At 45.4% G+C, this 17923-nt stretch overlaps 1 protein-coding gene across 1 annotated transcript in view; it reads right to left on the minus strand.

Annotated features, from left to right (window-relative positions):
- dnah7 (dynein, axonemal, heavy chain 7) overlaps window positions 1-17923 on the minus strand; it is a 468798-nt gene that overhangs the window by 223599 nt on the left and 227276 nt on the right. The window contains exons 33-35 of the mRNA XM_078228625.1: window positions 13042-13173; window positions 4185-4406; window positions 2326-2523 (exon numbers count right to left, since the gene is read on the minus strand). Of these exons, the coding sequence (XP_078084751.1) occupies window positions 2326-2523; window positions 4185-4406; window positions 13042-13173 (552 nt within the window). The remainder of the gene's footprint in view (window positions 1-2325; window positions 2524-4184; window positions 4407-13041; window positions 13174-17923) is intronic.

The raw sequence follows: 17923 nt of genomic DNA on the forward strand, positions 1-17923 counted from the left end.
TGGCAAGCGACAGGAAGGTCTGGGTCCTGCTTGCGGACGGGCCAAAGGTGTTCAGCAAAGTAATCACTCAGTCTGCGTTTGTAGAGTGGACCACATTGAGAGCAACAAATGCAATAGACCAGATTGAAGGAGGTGCATGTGAAGCGCTGCTTCACCTGAAAGGAGTGTTTAGGACCTGAGACGGTGAGCAGGGAGGAGGTAAAGTGCAGGGGCTGCACCTTCTACGATTGCATGGAAAGATGCTGTGGGCAGGGGGTGAGGTGTTGGGTGTGATGGAAGACTGGACCAGGATGTCTTGAAGAGAACAGTCCCTGCGGAATGCTGACAGGGGGAGTGAGAGGAAGATCTGTTGAGTAGTGGCATCATGTTGGAGTTGACAGAAATGGAAGAGCATAGTCCTTTGAATGCGGAGACTGGTGGGTGAAAAGTGAGGACAAGGGGGACCCTATCTTGGTTCTGAGAGGCAGGGGAGAGGGTGCGAGCAGTAGCCTGAGGGATGGGTTGGACATGTTTTAGAGCCCTGTCAACCACAGTGGGTGGAAAACCATGATTGATGAAGAAGGAAGACCTATTGGCAGCGCTATTTTGGAAAGTGGCATCATCAGAACAGATGCGGCGGAGGCGAAGGAACTGAGTGAATGGGATGGAGTCCTTACAGGATGTGGGGTGTGAAGAGCTGTTGTCAAGGTAGTTGTGGAAGTTGGTGGGCTTGTTATGGATACTAGTGGACAGTTTATCACCAGAAATGGAGACATAGAGGTCAAGGAAGGGAAAAGAGAGCGGTAGAATTTGGAAGCAAAATCGAAAAATGTTTTCTAGGTCCAGATGAGAGCATGAAGTGGCACCGAAATAGTCGTCGATGTACCAATAAAGGAGTTGTGTAAGGGGGCCGGAGTAGGACTGGAACAGGGAATGCTCCACATAACCCATAAAGGGACAGGCATAACTGGGACCCATGCAGGTGTCCATTGCCAGACATTTATTTGGAGGAAGTGAGACAAGTTAAAGGAGAAATTGTTGAGTGAGAGAACCAGTTCAGCCAGACAGAGAATGGTGGTGGATGGGAATTGTTCAGACCTCTGTTCAAGGAACAAGCGAAGAGCTTTGAGGCCATCCTGGTGCAGAATGGAGGTGTAGAGGGATTGTACACCCATGGTGAGGAGGAGACGGTTTGGGTCAGGGAAGTGAAAATTGCTGATATGGCGAAGGGCATCGGAGAAATCGCGGATGTAGGTGGGAAGGGACTGGACAAAAGGAGAGAGGATGGTGTCAAGATAGGAGGAAATTAGTTCGGTGGGGCAGGAACAGGTTGACATGATGGGCCTACCAAGGCAATCCTGTTGGTGGATTTTGGGAAAGAGGTAGAAGTGGGCTGTCCAGGGTTGGGAGACTATGAGGTTGGTGGCTGTGGAGGGAAGATCTCCAGAGGAGGATGTCATTGACAGTCCTGGAAAAGGTGGCTTGATGTTCGGTGGTCAGGTCATGATCCAGGGGGAGGTAGGAGGAAGCATCTGAGAGTTGGCCCTCAGCCTCTGCGAGGTAGAGGTCCGTACGCCAGACAACAACTGCATCGACCTTATTGGTGGGTTTGATGACAAGGTCAGGGTTAGTCCTAAGACAGCAAGTTCAGCAAGTTTGGAAAGAGACAAGTTAATGTGGTTGAGAGGAATGGAGAAATTGAAATGGCTGACATCATCTTTCCGATAGTATTTCCATATCTCTTTAGTACCCAAAAAATGATTAACTTTATCATCAAGAATTGAACATAAACAAAAACAGGGCATCCACAGCTCTCTGAGAATTCAACACCTATCATCATTTGGTAGTCCAGAGCCTGATTATTGCTCAGAAAATAGACATGTTATCAAAGCTTTTTGTTTTGCACTCATCAGACAGCTAACAAGAAATTAACCACAGTAAAGGGAGAAGGACAATTTATACTGCATGAGAAGACTGCTGATTGGTTGGCACATGAATTTTGATTGGTGAAGCTGTTGCCATGGAGAATGCAGCACGGAACAGTTAATTGCCCAGCTTTGTTCAAATTCAAACCAGGCAAGTCAACTCTGATTGGTCAAAGCCTTGCCCTGGGAAATGAACCAGGGAATGATTGTTCCCCAAGCTTTCGTATTGTTGAAAATGTGCAATGTGTGGACATGTTTCTTCTGTCTGCAAAGCACAGGACCCTGTGTGTGAATATATATGGCTTCTAATATGCAAACGTGATCCACAAGGTGAGACATGAACTTGATATTTTATCAAATTATGTAATTGATTAACTTTATTTCATGAAGCTAACTGTTTCACCAATAACAGAATACATACGATAATGTAGACACTTTTCCCTGTTCCGGTTGGACCCACAAATATAGAAGGCTTTTGATTTGTTGTCATAAGTTTCATCAGTTTCATATAACGAATTGTATCTTTAGTTGGTACAATAATTTCATTGAACTCCACATCTTTTGGAATGGGGGGTACAGAATTCAATGTTTCCGTCCAGAGTTCCCAACTCCCTGATCCCTAAGAATGAAAGATAAAAATAGCTAAAGGTAAGTTAGGTGCAGAAAAATTGTACTGATTAATAAAAAGATATAGAGGCAAATGTAAAGCAACGTTTTCTCTCGCATTTTCAAGTAACTTGGTTTTATGGTTATTAAAATTGGGGCCAAAATCCAGGTATCCTGTTTTGCTGGTGTAGGTGCAGCAGAGCAATTCTCTCACCTGCCCTTGGATACAAACTTGTGGGGGGACAGACACATTTAGCAGCTCAAAGTCTGGTGATCTATCCATGTAAGAATGCAGCAGAGGTGCCAGTCATAACAGTGGTTAGGAAAATTGGACTATGTTAAGGACGCAACTAATGCACAGGAAGAACAGAAGAGGAAGGTTGTCTAAGTTATAAATACACACCTAAGAATGCACATTGTTATTGTAAATAATGTTAAATTAATTAATATAGATTGATCTTTTAATAAAAAGAACCTTCACAAACTCTTCTGCCTTCACATTCCAAAAAATAGTTTTAATGATAGCAGATCATTATTTCTATAAAGTCCACGTTGATGTTTATTCTCCACATGGTCACTAGTCCCAATTCCAAAAGCATAACCTGTTCCCAAGTCCCTTGAAACTCTTCCTCAACCACATAACTTTTTTAAATATTGACAAGATCTCTGCTTCAATCGTCAATTTCTATTAATTATCTGTTAAAAGGAAAACTACAAACAAATCAGTCAGGATTATCCAAAAGAAATACTGTCCCCTCCATTCAAGGCTCCCAAAGGTGGTGCAAGGTTTTGGAAAAGTTCACGCTTATTAATTATACTTCCCAGCATACTGCATTGAAAGTGATATGTCAATTGCTTCCCCTAGTCATTTTCTAAATCTCAAATATAAATTTCGATTTGCATACCTCTCGCAAGGAGTGCTGTCCATCAAGAATATATATTGGTTAATTGCTATGTCTACCACAAGCCCACCTCCATTGGTCAATATAGGTGTTGGAGTTGTTTCAGTTCCACACATTTTAAGATTGGTCTTAATGGCAACCTCATAAATAGGCCTGAGCCATTTGCTCACCATGCAAGTATGGTGCCAAAATAGGGCAGCTCAAAGCCATCCTGCAAGATAAGGGCTACCCTGATCACATCAAAGCTTGCTGTATATATCATTAAAACTTATGAATGGACTGAAGGCCAGCACTTTCAGTCTGGAAAAGTGCCCAGTATGCCTCAGATTACAGTAGAAGGATAAGGTGCCTCAATGATTGAACAATAGGCAAAGCTAACCATTTCACACTGCTACTTGTGCAGTAGCACCGCAAGTGATATACTCCAATAACAGGATGCTGCAGTCAAGTCAAAAATATGTCCTGCCTACTGCACAAATGAATAATACGGTATATTAATTTCGGTGTCAGTATGATGCCAGGTGTGAAGGCCATACATCCCAACAACTGGTGGATTGTATGAAACAGCACATCTCTCTCACAAAATAGGTAAAAAGTATGTACACAGAAACCTCAGGCTGGTTGGCTATCCCCTTGCTTGACTACAGAGGTATTGTGGCACAAAGACAAGAAAGACAGGAAAAATGAGAAGTTCACATATCTTCTATATAGATTTAGAATCGGTTTTAGTCAAAGTGCTTATTCTATTTTTAATTAGCAATTTGATACATACGTCTTTAATGAACACATAATCATAAATAAGGCCCTCCGCAGGAATTGGAACAGTGGGGAGTTTCGCTGGAGGATCAACTTGGAGAAATAAATTGAAGAGTGTTTTTGTCTCCTCAGTAAGAGGCCCATCAGTTATCTCTCGCACAAGCTTATCAAACTTCAGTCGATCTTCTTCTATGGAGGTAGCACCAATAGACCAGATTAAGGAAAATAAAAAAATTCCCTGTGAAGAAAAAAGCAAGAATCCATTTAATAAAGAATACTTAAAAGATTTAATTTTGCGGCACAGTGGTTAGCATTGCTGCCTCACAGTGCCAGGGACCCGGGTTCAACTCTGGCTTCGAGTCACTGCCTGTGTCTTAATCGGACCAAATCCTTCTATTCTCTCCCTATTCTCTCCCTATTTATGTACCCATCCTGATGCCTCTTAAATGTTGCTAATGTGCCTGCTTCCACCACCTCCTCTGGAAGCACGTCCCAGGTTAAAAACTAAGTGTTGTCGCCAGTGGGAAAACCAGAGTGTTTCCTGCAGGCACTGCAGCGCTTGCCAAATTGGTATTCAACCACCTTTCGTTGGGAAAAAAATCCCCAACGGGGAATATGCCACCAGCCCAGCTTCACAGAGATTGGGGTGCCAACTTTAAAGGGCACCCCAAACTTAGATTTAAATGACAGGCCCTCCTCCCGCTACACAGAAATGGCAACCACCACCCTACAGACCAAGGAAGCATAGAATCATAGAATCCTACAGTGCAGAAAGAGGCCATTCGGCCCATCGAGTCTGCACCAACCACAATCCCACCCAGGCCCTATCCCCATATCCCTACATATTTTACCCACTAATCCCTCTAACCTACGCATCCCGGGACACTAAGGGGCAATTTAGAATGGCCAATCAGCCTAGCCCGCACATCTTTGGACTGTGGGAGGAAACTGGAGCACCCGGAGGAAACCCACGCAGACACAGGGAGAATGTGCAAACTCCACAGAGACAGTGTCCCGAGCCGGGATTTGAACCCAGGTCCCTGGAGCTGTGAAGCAGCAGTGCTAACCACTGTGCTACCGTGCCGCCCAAGCAGCCCCAAACGTTCACCAGAAAGGAGCAACCTGCCCCCAAAACATTAAATTTACAGGTCACACCCAACACCCCCCCCCCCCCCCCCACTGGCAATGAGAGTAACTTGAAATCCCTCAACCCCCCCACCCCACGATAGAGGCACTCCAATATAGTGTCACCAAAGCCTATGACCATTCAGGCCCCGTCCCTTAGCAATGTCAACCTGGCAGTGACACCCTGGCAGTGACAGTGACACCCTGGCAGTGACAGTGTGACAGTGACACCCTGACAGTTCAGTGTGTCAGTGACTCCCTGGCAGCGACAGTGTGACAGTGACACCCTGACAGTGACAGTGTGACAGTGACACCCTGACAGTGACAGTGTGACAGTGACACCCTGACAGTGACAGTGTGACAGTGACACCCTGGCAGCGACAGTGTGACAGTGGCACCCTGGCAGTGACAGTGTGACAGTGACACCCTGACAGTGACAGTGTGACAGTGACACCCTGACAGTGACAGTGTGACAGTGACACCCTGGCAGCGACAGTGTGACAGTGGCACCCTGGCAGCGACAGTGTGACAGTGACACCCTGACAGTGACAGTGTGACAGTGACACCCTGACAGTGACAGTGTGACAGTGACACCCTGACAGTGACAGTGTGACAGTGACACCCTGGCAGCGACAGTGTGACAGTGGCACCCTGGCAGTGACAGTGTGACAGTGACACCCTGGCAGTGACAGTGTGACAGTGACACCCTGACAGTGACAGTGTGACAGTGACACCCTGACAGCGACAGTGTGACAGTGACACCCTGACAGTGACAGTGTGACAGTGACACCCTGGCAGCGACAGTGTGACAGTGACACCCTGACAGTGACAGTGTGACAGTGACACCCTGACAGCGACAGTGTGACAGTGACACCCTGACAGTGACAGTGTGACAGTGACACCCTGACAGTGACAGTGTGACAGTGACACCCTGGCAGCGACAGTGTGACAGTGGCACCCTGGCAGTGACAGTGTGACAGTGACACCCTGGCAGTGACAGTGTGACAGTGACACCCTGACAGTGACAGTGTGACAGTGACACCCTGACAGTGACAGTGTGACAGTGGCACCCTGGCAGCGACAGTGTGACAGTGACACCCTGACAGTGACAGTGTGACAGTGACACCCTGGCAGCGACAGTGTGACAGTGGCACCCTGGCAGTGACAGTGTGACAGTGACACCCTGGCAGTGACAGTGTGACAGTGACACCCTGACAGTGACAGTGTGACAGTGACACCCTGACAGCGACAGTGTGACAGTGACACCCTGACAGTTCAGTGTGACAGGGACTCCCTGACAGCGACAGTGTGACAGTGACACCCTGGCAGTTCAGTGTGACTGCGACACCCTGACAGCGACAGTGTGACAGTGACACCCTGGCAGTGACAGTGTGACAGTGACACCCTGGCAGTTCAGTGTGACTGCGACACCCTGCCAGCGACAGTGTGACTGCAGCACCCTGGCAGTTCAGTGTCATTGCCAGGGTGTCACTGTGCCACTCTCACTGCCAGAGTGTCACTGCCAGTGTTTCAGTGGCGCTCGACTCATCGATCGACAGTTCCGATGCGCCACAGCGAAAAACCACACCGACCTCCTCAGAAGACAAACACGGGACACGGTGGACAGAGTACCCTTCGTCGTCCAGTACTTCCCCGGAGTGGAGAAGCTACGGCATCTCCTCCGGAGCCTTCAACATGTCATTGATGAAGACGAACATCTCGCCAAGGCCATCCCCACACCCCCACTTCTTGCCTTCAAACAACTGCACAACCTCAAACAGCCTATTGTCCGCAGCAAACTACCAAGCCTTCAGGAGAACAGTGACCTCGACACCACACAACCCTGTCACAGCAACCTCTGCAAGACGTGCCGGATCATCGACACGGATGCCATCATCTCACGTGAGAACACCATCTACCAGGTACACGGTACATACCCTTGCAACTCGGCCAACGTTGTCTACCTGGTACGCTGCAGGAAAGGATGTCCGGAGGCATGGTACATTGGGGAAACCATGCAGACGCTACGACAACGGATGAATGAACACCGCTTGACAATCACCAGGCAAGAGTGTTCTCTTCCTGTTGGGGAACACTTCAGCGGTCACGGGCATTTGGCCTCTGATCTTTGGGTAAGCGTTCTTCAAGGCGGCCTTCACAGCACACGACAGCGCAGAGTCACTGAGCAGAGACTGATAGCCAAGTTCCACACACATGAGGACGGCCTTAACCGGGATCTTGGGTTCATGTCACACTATCTGTAACCCCCATGACTTGTCTGGGCTTGCAAAATCTCACTAGGCTGGAGAAAATATACATCTCTTTAACCTGTGCTTAACCCTCTCTCCACTCACATTGTCTGTACCTTAAGACTTGATTACCTGTAAAGACTCGCATTCCAACCATTATTTTGTAAACTGAGTTTCTGTTTTTAATATGCCCTGTTTGTGAACTGAAATCCCACTCATCTGATGAAGGAGCAGCGCTCCGAAAGCTAGTGGCTTTTGCTACCAAATAAACCTGTTGGACTTTAACCTGGTGTTGTGAGACTTCTTACTATGAAAAAATTGTCCCATAGACCCTTTTCTCCCCTCTCACCGTAAACCTATACCCTCTAGTTTTAGATTCCCCCACCTTTGGGAAAAGATATTGACTATCTAGCTGATCTATGCCTCTCATTATTTTATAGGCCTCTATAAGATCACCCCTAAGTCTCCTGCACCCCATGGAAAGAAGTCCCTGTCTATCCAGCCTCTCCTTATAACTCAAACCTTTAAGTCCCGGTAGCATCCTAGTAAATATTTTCTGCAGCTATAATAGGGTGACCAGAACTATACAACTTCAATAAGATGTCCCAACTCCTGCATTCAATGTTCTGACCAATGAAACCAAGCATGCCAAATGCCCTCTTCACCATTCTGTCCACCTGTGACTTCACTTTCAAGAAGCTATGAACCTGTACCTAGAAACCTAGGTTTCTTTGTTCTATAACTCTCCCCGATGCCCTACCATTAACTGAGTAAGTCCTGCCCTGGTTCAATCTACCAAAATGTATCACCTCGCCTTTATCTAAATTAAACTTCATCTGCAATTCATCAGCCCACTGGCCCAATTGATCAAGATCCCACTGCAATCCTAGAAAATCTTCTTCATTGTCCACTATTTCACCAATCTTGGTGTCATCTGCAAACTTACTAACCATGCCTCCTAAATTCTCATCCAAATCATTAATATAAATGACAAATTGACCCAGCACCGATCCTTGAGGCACACCGCTGGTCACAGGCCTCCAGTTTGAAAAACAACCCTCTACAACCACCCTCTGTCTTCTGTCATCAAGCCAATTTTTTATCGAATTGGCTATCTGACTCTGGATCCCGTGAGATTTAATCTTATGCAACAACCTGCACCGTGGGTTACCTTGTCAAAGGCCTTACTAAAGTCCATGTAGGCAGCATCAATTGCACTGCCCTCATCGACCTTCTTGGTTACCCCTTCAAAAAGATCAAATTTTTAAGACATGATTTTCCACTCACAAAGCCATGCTGACTGTCCCTAATCAGTCCTTGCCTCTCTAAAGTCCTGTAGATCCTGTCTCTCAGAATACCTTCTAACAACTTACCACTACAGATGTTAGGCTCACGGGCCTGTAGTTCCCAGGCTTTTCTCTGCAGCCCTTCTTAAACAAAGGCACAACATTTCTGGGACACAGAGTGAGAGAGAGAGCGCCAAAGCCGGTTTCAAAATAGTAGTGCTGAACCACTATCGGTGTTATGGCACAGTCACAAATCAAACGTAGAAGCAAATCTGAATGGGAGGGGTCTGAGGCAGTTTGGGAGGAGTGCACTGCTGCACTAAGGGGCCCGTTAAGGAGGCACAGTGCAGCATATATGGCATCCTATTAGTGAAGGCCTGTCATATGCTCTCCAGAATTGTCATTCATAATGAGTAAGGGCATCCAATCATTAATCATGAGCAACCTATTATGAATTAGCATGCTAGATCAGAGATTGGAGCACTGAGCTGGGTTAGGTACTGTATGTTATTCAAACCTTCTCATACCATTAAGGGATTCTGATCTTACATATTTGGGATGGCATCTTGGTCCCCTTGATGTGTGTGTTAATGCCTCAAATACTGGGCTGCAACAATGAAAGGAGGCAGAAACTATTATAGATTATTAGAGTTGCTATAAGTAACAAATTGTGAGCTTCACTATCTTAACCGATTAATTATTAATTTGTTTCATTTCAGGGAGAAGGTTAAATCAAAAATGGTTTCAGGACTCGATGCTGCCTTTTTGAGGGTCCCAATGCAATGGAAGAGGGACAAGTGTTCTTTTGAATTGCATAATTCAAGAAGTAAAGACTTTAAATTAAATGGGGGTAGCGGGCAGGGTTGGCGGGGGGAGTGAGGGATCAAGCTTGAGTAGATGTAGCAAATCAAAGGGTAGATTCAAGGCAGGAGACCATTATAGTAACATGGGAAATGTAGGTCAGAGAATAGCAGGAAGAGACAGAGAGATAGGGGGCGATTCTCCCATTTCGACTTGCTAATTTTTTGGTGGGTCGGAATGAGAAACGCATGCATGTGCCGATTCACGGGATTCGCGCTTGCGTTCCCAACACATGCGCTACTCCCACCGCCGGAAAGCAGGCGCAGTCGGGACCACACTGGAAACCAGGTAAATCATTTTAATCTATCTTTAATGTTATTTAAATGTGATTATCAGGCCCAGGACTGAATTCTCCGGGCCTGACAGCATCTCCCACCCCGCCAGTACAAATTCACTCCGGCGGGGCTTAGAGTAGCTCCCACTTTTGGGGAACTAGCAGGAGACCCCACTGGAGTGAAGGGGGGGCAATCGGGGCCCCCACAGGGTCCGGCGGTGGGGGGGTGGTGCAACCTGGGCATGGGCACCCCAGCACTGCCCAAGGCACATAGTGTCCACGCCCATGGGCATCTTGGCATTGCCCACTGGGCATCAGGCAGTGCCAAGGATCGGGTCGTGGGGTGAGGAGGGTTAGCACTGCGGGGATCCCAATCGCTGGCCAGCAAACTGCAGGCTAACAGATTGGGGCCACTGTGCATGCACTGAGTTCCAGAACTGTCAGACTCTGGCGTGAATAGTAGCCCCCCCACCCCCGAGCTTTTAATGATATTCACAAGTGTGACCTCTGCATTGCACAGAGTGTGGGAGATTCTTATTTAAACTCCCACTGAAAAATCAATCATGAATTACACCATTTTTCCTGCCAATTCAGCACTCAGAAATGTTTTGGGAGAATCGCTCCATAAAGTTTAAGAATAGACAAATCATCAAAACTAGATGTTATAAAGATAACAAAAAGTCAAAACAGGACTCTGTATCTGAATGCGCAAAGCATTCATAATAAAGTAAATGAATTAATCGCGCACTTGAAGTAAATAAATATGATCTGATAACCATTGCAGAGACATGGCTGCACAATGACAAAGATTGGGTCCTCAATATTGAGCGGTATATGACATTCAAGAACAATAGGAAGCTAAGTAAAGGCGGAGGGGTAGCACTATTGATCAAGGATAGCATTGTTGCAATAGTTAGAGATGGTCTTGGTTGAGGCGATTCGGATGTTGAATAAGTTTGGGTGAAAATGAGCAATACTGGGGGAAAGAAATCTCTAGTGCAATTAGTTTACCCGGCCTCCTAATAGTAACCACAAGGAAAGACAAAGAATATAAGAAGAAATATTGGGTGCTTGTGATAAACGGGCAGCAATAATCATGGATGATTTGAAACTACATATAAACTCAAAGCATCAGATTGGCAGTAATAGCCTGGATAAAAAGTTCAAAGAATACTTTCAAGATGGTTTCTTAGAGCAACACATTCCGGAACCAACCAGAGAGCAAGTTATATTAGACTTGATATTGTGTAATGTGACAGGATTAATTAATGAGCTCAGAATGAAGGCACCCTTAGGTAGCAGCAAACACAATATGATTGAATTTTACATCTGAAAGGAAAAAGAGTAGGTTTATGATTAGTATTTTAAACTTAAATAAGAGCAACTGTGTGGGCATGAAAGTTGAGCTCGCTGAACTGTGACACTAAGCTAGGGGATAGATCAATACATAAGCAACGGCAGACATTTAAGGGATATTTCAGAATACTCAGAATAAGTGCTATTAGGAAAAATCTAAGGAGAGGACCCACCATCCGTGGTTAACTAAAGAAGTTAAGGAAATCATTTAACTTAAGGAAAAAGCATTAAACTGAGAAAGATGAGTAGCAGAACAGATGATTGGTCAGAATATAAATAATGGCAGAGAATGACTAGAAGGTTAATCAGGAGGAAGAAATGAGAGTATGAAAAGAAGCTAGCGAGAAATGTAAAAATGGATAACACGAGCTTCCACAGGTATTTAAAAAGGAAAGGAGTCAATAAAATGAATGTTGTCCCTATAGCACTCCATAGTTACAGCTTGCCAACCCAAAAAAGACTCACATATCCCTACTTTCAGCTTCCTGTTAGCTAACCAAATTTTTATACATGCTAATATGTTACCCCCTGCACCATGTTGTCTTATCTTATGTAATAACCTTTGATATGGCAATTGATCAAATGCCTTTTCGAAATCCAAGTGCACCACATCTACAAATTCCCCTTTATCCACGTTGCTTGTTATTTCCTCAAAAAACTTTAGTAAATTAGTTAAAAACAATTTCACTTTTACAAAGCTATGTTGACTCTGCCTGATCACATTATGATTTTCAAAGTATCCTGCTATAAACTCCTTAATAATGGATTCCAGCAATTTCCTTTTCACTGGTATTAAGCTAACTGGCCTGTAGTTTCCTGCTTTCTGTCTACCTCCTTTCTTTAATAAAGATGTTACAGTAAATATTTTCGAATCCACTGGGACCATTCCAAAATTGTAGGAATTTTGGCATAATATAACAAATGCATTTACTATCTCTGCAGCCACTTCTTTTAAAACCCTCAATGTGGAGATGCCGGCATTGGACTGAGGTGGGCACAGTAAGAAGTCTCACAACATCAGGTTAAAGTCTAACAGGTTTATTTGAAATCACGAGCTTTTGGAGCGCTGCTCCTTCCTCAGGTGAGTTTAACTCCCTCAGATACAGGCCATCTTGAGTATTTTGGGCTACAGGAAGATATAGACGGGATAGTCAAATGGGAAGGTAAGTGGCAGATTTAACTTAATCTTGAAAAGTGTGAGGTTTGAAAGGAGTAATTTGACAAAGAAATGAATGTCATGACACTAGGGAGCTCTGTGAAACAAAGGGACCTTGATATGTTTGTCCATAGACTTCTGAAGGTGGAAGGGTATGTTAGTGGAGTGGTGAAAAATGAAAATATGAGACACTTGCCTTTATCAATCAAGGCGTAGAGTACGAAAACAGGGAAGTCATGTTGGAGTTATATAGATGTTTGGTGAGGCACAGCTGGGTGGGTAGGGGGGAGCAGCTGTTCCCCATAGTTGAAGGATCAGTCATGAGAGGATACATGTTCAAGGTGAGGGGCAGGAGGTTTAAGGGAATGTGACAGCCTGTGTTTAAATTATGACAGAGTAAGAAGTTACATTGGAAATTTCCATCATAATGATTATACTAGAAGTTTTTCCCGCAGATGTTTATATAAAATATCTTCAAATAGATTTTTAAAAACTCAAAATGTCTTTCAAGCTGCCTCAGAAAGATGAAAATTTCAAAAGTATACTGCATGAACAGTGACACCCACCTCAAGCCAAGAACAAATATCTCGTTCATTCATTTGTTTGATTTTGGCAGCATCTGTAAACTCTTCCATTAGGCAGTCCATAAGGTTCATGAGTGACCGAACCAAGCTTGTGTCAGTTGTAGGAGCTAGTTCCTGCAAGTTGAAAGCAAAATTTGAAATTCTTATTCTTCATAGTCAGCATTTAGCAGGAACAGTAGACCGCCTTTGTTAAAAAGCAAGTGAAGAATTGCAGAAAGCCCATAAAAATGACGTAAAGATCCTGAGGTTATGACTGAGTAGGGGATACCAGCATAGAAATTCACCCAGAAATATTTTACATTATGATGTCAAATTACTGTTTCCAACATTTGTCAGTTATCTCAGACTTGTAATTACGTAGCTACAGAATAATTTAACAGTGCAACATATGAGAGGAGTTCAGCACAGGGCCATGCTATAATCATGGAAATCAGCTGGGTGCACCAATTTTAGGCGCTGCCCACCTTGTTTGAAGCTTTCATGGGCAGGTTGTGAATCTTGACCACCACACACAAGAAATGGGACAATCCAATTCTTTGTCTTCCTGTACCCCATATAATTGATTGTGATGCATTGGTCGTTAGTGTGTGTGCTATATTAAACATGTGTTTAATATAATTTACACACTAACCACCACTTTGGAAATGGCTGCAAAAAAGAGAAGAATTGAGGAGGAAAAATCAAGAATTTCATGATTAACGGATTGCTCCATTCACATTCATCCCAAATTCTGCTGGCCTTGCTTTGTGTCCCATTTATGCTGAGCAATTCACCAACAAAAAGGAATCAATCTTAAGAGGCATTTCACTAAAAAGCAGAATGCCCCAGCCAAAAGTTATTGTGGCCAAACGGGCCACCTAAAATGGCGATTTATAGAGCACTCTGGGACAATTGGGCAAGAACTAAACAGCAGGCTGCAGCCTAAAAGATAGAGATGAACAGGCTGCAGCTCAGACGGCTAAATACACAGGATATGGGCCATCTCCAGGACAAAGGGGACTTTCTGGTCAAACTGGGCTGTTTACCAGACATAGGGGCACCTTAACCTCTTTTTTGGGAGGGAGGCGTGTGTTCTACGTGCCCCCAGCACCTACAAACATGACCCAGAGGACACACGCAGAAATTGGTGTGGCATCACCTGATTGGACTTTATCGATCAGGGTGATCAAGTCCTGATCGATTGATTGGCAATGGCCAAAAGGGGCGTGAAAACCAATGAGGTATAAAGGGTGCTGCGCAACCAAGAATCTCTCTCTATCTCTCCAACCCCACGAACGAGCCTCAACAACAGTGACCATCGCCAGCAATGACCAGCACGAGGAGAGCCACCACACCCGAGAAGGAAGGAAGACCAGAGCCAGAGTGTCAGACCAGACCAAAGGACCAGAATATGTAGAGGACTACAGAGACCAGCGCTCAGATAAAGGCCAATATCTGCCTGGGTACTTGCCAGTCACGCAAAAGTTAAGTCAAGATCTAGTATTGGACTTGAACTTTAGTATTTCTGTAAGATAACTTATTGTTGGTTGGGTGGGTGATTATTGATTGTGTGTTTAAATAAATATTGTTGTACTAACAAGAAGTCTACTCGCAATTCTTTGTCCACCGTATAAGGGTTAAAACAGACTGTATGGCAGGCACAACAAATTGGCACCCTAGATGAGACATTAACGAGAAGTAACTTTGTTGTTCCGATATCGAATCCCACAAAACCTAATACTCCTGGAGATTTAGCCTGAGCCCGAATTAAGATGGCAAATGCCCCATGTGACAGCCAGGATTTCAAGTAAATCGAAGGGAGTGAAAGGTCTATATTGAAGGATTATTTAAAATCCTTGAGGAGAAGGCCGAATGGCCTTCTCCTGCTTTTAGTTTCTATGTTTCTATCCAGCTTCACTTGCCAGAGCCAACAGGTGTAAACTCCTTATTGGACAAATTGTTGCTTTCGGGAATTGTTTTTGTGCATGCGTTGTTACTAACAAGGAGGATAGGGTAAACTCTGTAGGTTTACTTAGAATCGGAGGGATTAGGACGGGAACATAGCCCAAAGCCGTACCCGCAGTCCGATCAACTTCCCACCCCTTGTCGTCAAAAATATAGAACGGCAGGAAACAGCATAGAGACAGAGAAGTGTCCCATACGGGAAACAAAAATCAGAGAATACATTAAGAAGAAAGGGTGGCCCCTAAGGACATAACTTTGTGTCAATACTGAGACGGGACTGGGATCCAAGGACAGAAGGAGCGGGACGATCTGAGGAAAGTTCAGTGAAAACAGTCAGGCAAATGTGAGAAAGTGACTGCCATGGTGAGCTGCTTAGGAACACCAGGTTAAAGTCCAACAGGTTTATTTGGTAGCAAATGCCACTAGCTTTCGGAGCGCTGCCCCTTCGTTAGGTGGAGTGGAGAAATGCTCACAAACAGGGCACATGGAGACACAAACTCCGCCGGCATCTCCACATCAGAGCTGCTTAGGGACATCTACTAGGGACAGAAAAGGAATTAAACACAGTTCGTAAGGAACTGGAGGAATTGAAGTGGGCACAGGAGGAAAAGGAGGAGGAGATTAAGAAACTAAAGGAACAGCAGCAGGAAAGAATAGAACAAATAAGAGCTGAAAAGGACAGAGAGGTAGATGAATTAAAAAGAATCAACCAGGCAAATTTATTACATCTGGGCAATTTTCAGACCCAGTATGAGAGAGCCTACCAAGACGCTGTCTTGGCCAAAGGTGAAGCCGAGCGGGCGGTAGCACGATTGGAAGCTAAGTGCACCAATCTGCAGGCGGCAATAAAAGCGCTACATCAAGCCAGTAAAGAACAGAGACAGGCAACCGCTGACCACTCCAAATGCCAGTGAGAAATTTCACAGCTGGAATCTCTATTATCGGTTCAGAGCGGATTTATGTGTACCTTCGGGATAGTCGAGGAAGAGGAGGTAGAGGATGCAGATTGTGGAGAGTTAAAAGAGAATGCTAAGCTGTACATTACGCGAACCAAGGATTGGGGTCCACCACCATCTTTCCCAGGGGAAGTCATACCCATCGTGCCCCCAGATTCACCTCCAGTACCGATGCACCCAGTGATGACTGAACATCGGGTAGGAGAGTCTCTGGGCTCAGCTGTTACATACACGACCCTGTTTACGATGACACAATTGACTGAAATCACGAATAAAATCACAACCTTTGCGCCATCGGCTGACCCATACAGTTTCTATGAGGATGTTAGGCAGCAAAAGATAATGTATGGGCTAGATGAAAGGGAAGAAGTGAAACTGATAGTCATAAACAAAGAACAAAGAACAGGACAGCACAGGAAACAGGCCCTTCGGCCCTCCAAGCCTGTGCCGCTCCTTGGTCCAACGAAACCAATCGTTTGTATCCCTCCATTCCCAGGATGCTCATGTGACTATCCAGGTAACTCTTAAACGATGTCAGCGTGTCTGCCTCCACCACCCTACTTGGCAGCGCATTCCAGGCCCCCACCACCCTCTGTGTAAAAAACATCCCTCTAATATCTGAGTTATACTTCGCCCTCTCACCTTGAGCCCGTGACCCCTCGTGATCGTCACTTCTGATCTGGGAAAAAGCTTCCCACCGTTCACTCTATCTATCCCCTTCATAATCTTGTACACTCCCCTTCACTTACCACTTACCTGACGAAGGGGCAGCGCTCCTGATGCGCTATTCAGACACGAGGCTTGAAGCTCAGTAAATGAAAGGCTTTTATTTACTGTTAACGAAGCTACCAGAACTTATATACACTATCCCAGACTGAAGGGGTCCCGGCCAGAGCAGGGACTCTTATACCTCTCCCAGGAGGCGGAGCCCGACTGGGATGTGCCACAACACTACAGTACAAAGGCGTAACAACCCCACCCTAACCCAACAGCAACAATAGCACAACCCAACAGTAACATATGTACATCCTTGTAGTCCTGGCCAGCCCCTGGCTCAGCACTATCCAGTGGGAACCAACGATGGTTCACCACAGCTCCGAAAGCTATTGGTTTTTGCTACCAAATAAACCCGTTGGACTTTAACCTGGTGTTAAGAACAAAGAACAAAGAACAATACAGCACATGAACAGTCCCTTCGGCCCTCCAAGCCCGTGCTGCTCCCTGGTCCAAACTAGACCATTCTTTTGTATCCCTCCATTCCCACTCTGTTCATATGGCTATCTAGATAAGTCTTAAACGTTCCCAATGTGTCCGCCTCCACCACCTTGCCTGGCAGCGCATTCCAGGCCCCCACCACCCTCTGTGTAAAATACGTCCTTCTGATATCTGTGTTAAACCTCCCCCCCTTCACCTTGAACCTATGACCCCTCGTGAACGTCACCACCGATCTGGGGAAAAACTTCCCACCGTTCACCCTATCTATGCCTTTCATAATTTTATACACCTCTATTAAGTCTCCCCTCATCCTCCGTCTTTCCAGGGAGAACAACCCCAGTTTACCCAATCTCTCCTCATAACTAAGCCCCTCCATACCAGGCAACATCCTGGTAAACCTCCTCTGTACTCTCTCCAAAGCCTCCACGTCCTTCTGGTAGTGTGGCGACCAGAACTGGACGCAGTATTCCAAATGCAGCCAAACCAACGATCTATACATCTGCAACATCAGACCCCAACTTTTATACTCTATGCTCCGTCCTATAAAGGCAAGCATGCCATATGCCTTCTTCACCACCTTCTCCACCTGTGACGTCACCTTCAAGGATCTGTGGACTTGCACACCCAGGTCCCTCTGCATATCTACACCCTTCATGGTTCTGCCATTTATCGTATAGCTCCTCCCTACATTATTTCTACCAAAATGCATCACTTCGCATTTATCAGGATTGAACTCCATCTGCCATTTC

This window comes from Mustelus asterias, chromosome 14, assembly GCF_964213995.1.
Source record: "Mustelus asterias chromosome 14, sMusAst1.hap1.1, whole genome shotgun sequence".
Classification (NCBI taxonomy): domain Eukaryota; kingdom Metazoa; phylum Chordata; class Chondrichthyes; order Carcharhiniformes; family Triakidae; genus Mustelus; species Mustelus asterias.